The 5781-nt window shown below is 42.6% G+C and overlaps 1 protein-coding gene across 2 annotated transcripts; it reads right to left on the minus strand.

The window, feature by feature from the left end:
- Positions 1–776: 776 nt before the first annotated feature.
- Positions 777–5509, minus strand: LOC123127462 (uncharacterized). Of its 2 annotated transcripts, none has more exons than XM_044547186.1 (4): positions 4739–5509; positions 4242–4364; positions 2938–3115; positions 777–1112 (listed from the first exon to the last, which is right to left on the minus strand). In XM_044547186.1, exons 1-4 carry the CDS (start codon positions 4753–4755, stop codon positions 1089–1091), a joined length of 342 nt encoding a protein of 113 aa, XP_044403121.1. In that variant the 5' UTR covers positions 4756–5509; the 3' UTR covers positions 777–1088. The 2 variants fall into 2 exon arrangements, with proteins under 2 accessions (XP_044403121.1, XP_044403122.1); XM_044547187.1 differs by having other exon boundaries at positions 4242–4346; positions 4739–5496.
- Between the last annotated feature and the right edge of the window lie 272 nt (positions 5510–5781).

A 5781-nucleotide genomic window follows, 5' to 3' on the forward strand; every position in this document is an offset into this window, starting at 1 on the left:
TTCAGCACACGCGATAACTACCGCACCGAGCTAATCGACTTCGACATCAGCTTGCTGTACAACGCCATCCTCGGGTATCTGGCGCTGGCCCAGTTCATGGCAGCAACCCATCCTGCCTACAACCTCATGAAGAAGCCAGGAAGCAAGGGCGTCCTCACCGTGCCCGGAGACACCAAGGAAGCCGTGGCGGCCCTCAAGCTAGCCTTCAGGGCCATGGTGGCAGCTTGCCCCGCTGACAAGGCCGTGTCCAGAACCAAGGGGGCTGCGCCGACCAAGAAGCAGCAGTTATCCACTCAAGGTCAAGCCAAGACGAAGCAGATACCGGTCGACGCGGACGGAGCCTCTGATGCTACCTTTACCACTACACCACAACACCAATGCAACGGCATGTAATCTATCGGGAGAAAGCCCTTTAGAGGGCAGAGAAACTGCCGGGATAGCATTTCTTCCGGCAGATAGAACTGCCACGAGAACGACTGCCGGGGATTACTTGTCCTGGCAGATAAACTATTCCCGGCAAGTTTTCTACCCTGGCACATGTATTTCCCAACAGTTAATATTCTCTCGGCAGATTGGTCAAGGCACGAGAGACTACAAATATCGGCAGTGGAACTGCCTGCAGAAGCTTGTTTGCCCGCCAATTAATATGCCATCATGTTAGTTTCACTAGCAAAGGGAAACATATCTCCCAGTTTAGCATCCATTCGCTATGTTCAAGCAATCAGGACGTATCATGCAATTTATATATACATCTCAATTGAAGTTACGTAAAGTCCTCGTCAAAAGTATTGAACTTCATTCAATAATCATAGCAATCATATACAAAGACGTTGTGCCACAAAAGAAGTGCTTCCATTTGTTTTTAGATGTGCCACGCAACCAAGCTGAAGTTGTGCCAAAAAAGGAGAAACACATTTATTTCGCGATGCACCACACAACCAACATGAGCATACATTGACTTAACAACCAACAAAATGAGCAGAGCAAGTCTCCAGGTTCAACAAACAAGGCATATTCCATTGTCACTACACTGACTTAATCGTAGGCGTTCATAATCTTCATCAACCTGTAGATCTTCCAAACCTCAATCAACTTGTCAATCTTTGAGAAACCTGCACCAAATCGAAAACTCAAAATGGATCTCTTGTTTCACATTTTCAATTAACACATTAAAGATTTTGACATGCTGCAGTTTAACTGATCCGCATAAATAAAACTCTTCTGAATGTGCAACACTTCATCATCACAGCAAGCAATATTACATAATTAGATCAAGCAGGGAATTATTTGAACTGCGCATACAAAAACTTCCCAAAAGGATTATATACTGCTTGGTTCGAATGCGAAGTTACAACTTACTCCGTACTAGTGAAAACTATGATTAGGGATATGGAATTAATTTGCAAATGGAGTATATACTGCTCAGATTTGTGTCTAGTGTTCACAGAAAGATATTATTATCTTCGGGTAATATACATTGATTGGATGCCAAGTTACAACTTACTAGTATAAGGCTTATTTATTCTTACGAGTGACATAGGATTTAAATGATAGAGAACTATCCTACAAAGAAGTTGCTATAGGATTTGAATGGGATGTAATTTAATTTGGATCAGTGGCCGAGCTACAACAAAATAGCTGGGCGGGCCAGCTTAAAGAAAAACATAGGAAAAAAATTCAAAATTTGAATCATGGTAGTACTAAGGCATTAGTCAACACTCAGTTATTTTGGAAACACATCATCTCAGGCTTGCTGGTCTGCTGTTCTCATAGACTGGGCTGCAGTGGGTTGTGCATTCGGTCTTTGAGCAACAGCTAGGCTCTCATGCATTCAGGCGGGCTGGCAAGAATAGAAGTATCTCATCCAGTGGCGAGTCTAGTAGGGGGGCTACAACAGGCTCTAGCCTACCGTCCAAAAATATTAAAAAAAATAGTACTACACGTCGCAGCTCAGCAACCCAATATCTTATTCTCTGCCGAACAACACCAACACTCCAACAGCCCACACGCAAGTGGCACACAGGATATCGAGTATGGACATAGCGAGATGACAGAGCCTCACGCTCCACGGCTCAAGACAAGTATATCGATATTTGTTTGCTGTAAAAAATCATATCAATATTTGTCTGTTTAAGTAGGAAAATATGAAATATATAATCAAATTTTCTACTTTTCAAAAACTTCAGAACAACTATAGTAAATACTACATGTTTCCAATACTAATCTGGCTAATTTTGAGCTTATTTGAAGAAAAAGGATTAAGTGATAATGGCTATATTTTGCTAACTAATTCATATTTTGGTGAAAATTTTGATTTTTTAAATCTATCAAATACTACATGTTTCTAGTAGTAATCTAAGAAAGTTTCAGCTTGTTTGGAGCGAAAGGACTGGAGATAATGACTATTTAGCTAGACAGATATAAATTTCCGTTCAAAATTTGATATTTTCAGAAAACCATAAGATGACAGTAATAAGACATATATTTTCAGTAGCATTCTGGCAAATATTAGCTTATTTGGATAAAAAATTAGGAGATAATGCCCTTTTCTCTTTAATTAAAATGATGCTTAGTTCTCGTTGTTAAGTTTGAGCCCACCCTTCATTGTCTTCCTGGATTCGCCACTGATCTCATCTATGCTGCTCACGGAGTATCACTATTTATTTAGGACCTAAGATGAGTTACTTTAACAGTAGGATTTTCTACATTGCTCTACAAATAAGCAACAAGATGATGTGCAAACTTAACATCAACATGCACCTAATATGTGCATGACAAAGTGAACTGCAAAAAGCATGAATTAATATGCATGACAAAGTGAACTCGACAAAGCATGAATTAATGTGCATGACAAAGTGAGCTGCGCAAAGCATGTAACAAGATGTAGTATTATGATAGATGCAATTGTACAATAGATGCAGTAACCAAAGAGATCACCTTCTTTCTTTTACTTTGTCGCTGACTGGCTCGTCCTCTAAAATCTTCTTTTAGATTTGAGAATGTAAAGGACCCAAATCGTTCAAAATCATCACTATTCCTTGCTTTAAGTAAAGCTAGCCTCTCATGCTCTTGTGCTTCAGCATTGTCTTCTTCTATTCCTTTTCCATTCTTTTTCCTAAAACGAGAATTCGTGGCACATTAGGATTGACACATTAGGTGTCACGCAGATAAGCATGTAACTGAAAACTGGAAAGAAAGGCACAAACTTTAGTTGCTGAATATCATCATCTATATTATAAAAACATAGCACTTGTTTTTTCCGTCGGATTTTGCAGAACACAAACAGAGAAGCTACTACCAAAATTAGCAGAAAAAACTAGTATGGACGCCTTGCGGATCTTGCCCAACCTCCAACACCTTCAAGATTGTGTCAAACCTTTCAAGACCTAAGTTATAATGCCGAGCTGAAATTTGAGGTTAGTCTAAAACATGAATTCTAAGTTGGTACAAAGCAGAGCAACATCACTCTGACATAGTATTGTCACTTACTGCATGACTATCATTACGACAGGAAAAATAGAATATTCGAAATAAAACAGAGAAAGTTGAACATCACAGCAAGATGGAGGACAATTAACTTCAAGGTCATCTTTAGCTAGAATGAAGACATCCAACAAAAAATCATAAAGTACCTGTTTGGACTGGTTTTAATTTCTTCTTGCATCAGTCTACAAGACCCTATACTTGCTCTAGGTACAAGTCTACCAGTAAGTACAGTTGTCAGTTTTTACTTTTCACTAATGTCACTTTATTGAGCACAGGCATGAAAGTGGGTGATATCTTGTATTATCTTTCTTGCGCACACAGCTGCTACACAGAAATACCATTTACTAGTCAAACATATTTAAAAGGAGATCATTGCTTCATGTTTTTAGTAAATTGAATATGAACCTTCCATAAATGTAATTCTACATCCTCGTGGAGATGATTCAAAGCATATTTCTCTTACCAATATACAACAAGAGCTCAGTAAGAGGTAGATTTTTATATACTACACCCGTTCCTAAATATAAGATGTTTTGGCAGTCTAATTTAAACTTCCAAAACATCTTATATTTAGAAACAGAGGGAGTATATCCTAGTGCATGGAGCACCTGCAGCTAAGAAAGAAGAGGATGTAGCTTGACATGGCATGTAGAATAGGGACATAAAACCATAGGAGAGGAGAAAGAGCAGCATTAGCAGCCAGATATCATAGCAAGCACAGGCAGCGGAGGGAGCACGGTAGGAGCAACTTGTACCTTGCAGAACTGTACAGTCTGACGGCTTGTGGAAGCGGCGGAGAGAGCATCGATGGAGGTGACCTTCCAGCATCTTGGGGAGGCAGCAGAAACACTTCCAGCAGACTGGAACAGGGTAAGAAACTGCTTCATTGTTCTAGTTTTATCAGACTTCACAGAAGTTTGCAACACTTATGTTCATAGAATAAATAAATATCCACATACAGAAACAAAAATGTACTAGTGAACAAAGGGACTTCAGACCCAGACAGCTCACATGAAACATCTAGTAATTCATGAATCTGGTCTGATGATCAAGATAAAATTCAAGCAATACTTTTTTCCCAGGAACAGAACCGTTATTCTAAACCAACAAGACGATACCTGCGACCTAAACAATGTATAGAAGATTTGCATAAATCGGATCTTATCACTAGATTGAAAATAGTTACGAGATCAAGATAATTCATTGAATGAAGAGAGCCCCATCAATTAGGTGGACAAGAATAAGGGCTTACAAGCTAGCATAGGCCATCGTCAACCTGGTTGTTGACGAGGAGCCATCACACCAAGGCAGACCGTTGAATCAGTCGAGCTTGCACCCTTAGTGAAGAAGGCTTGAAGCCACCGTGAGCGGCGGGTTGGGAAAAAGGCTTGAAGCCCCCTGCCCCCATATATAAATGAGCCATAAAATTGTGCCTCTAGGGCCAGTTGGGAACAAGGCTTGAAGCCACCGTGAGCGGCGGGTACTCCTCCAAATCTCCGTCCAGAAGCGGAACTGCAAGGCGGGGGCGCAACGGATAAAGGCGGCCGTGGAAAGGAGGGAGGAGGAGATGCGAATCCACGTCGTCTCAGCCGGCGCTTGTGGAGAAGAGGTGGAACCGCGCCATCCCATCCGCCGCTGGTGGAGGAGAGCCAGATCCGTGGTCACAGGCGGCTCCAAGCAGGAGAGGGAGGAGCGGTGGGAGGAGCCATATCCGTGCTCACAGGGTTCGGAAGGAGGGTAGAAGCCGTTTCCTCTAGAGACCAACCGGAGGACGACCAGGAGGGACGGCGGCGTCAAACCCTAGCCCGCCAAGGTAGTCAGGAAGGAAGCCAGGTGCGGTAGGGGTCGGGGGTGGCGAAGGGTGAGGCCAGGGTCGGGGACGGCGGAGGGTTATCGACTGCCGCTGTGGTTAGGAGCGGCGAAGGTTGGTCGGCGGCGGATGGGATCGGGGGTGGAAGGCTGCCTGATTTGGGGGCGTGACTTGGGGGAATAGAAGAAGTGAGGGTGAGGTGCGACGGCTATTTCTTTTATCTTTTGGCTGAAATGTCTCGACACACACAGTACCGGCAGATAAAAAGTCGGGTTCAGTTCTCCTGGCAGATAAGGTGACCTAAAACGTGGACATCGTTGCCGGCAGTTTATATGCCTGCGTTGCTCAACTTCTACCGACAGTTCACCCGCCCTTAAATATTTCTGCCGGCAGTAATGAGATTCCTAGCAGATAGTTTGCCGTTCACCTGGTATTTCTCTCGGCAGTTGATTTCCCCCAATTAAGTGATGTGGTGTAGTCTACCA

Source organism: Triticum aestivum, chromosome 6A (assembly GCF_018294505.1).
Source record: "Triticum aestivum cultivar Chinese Spring chromosome 6A, IWGSC CS RefSeq v2.1, whole genome shotgun sequence".
In the NCBI taxonomy this organism is placed as follows: domain Eukaryota; kingdom Viridiplantae; phylum Streptophyta; class Magnoliopsida; order Poales; family Poaceae; genus Triticum; species Triticum aestivum.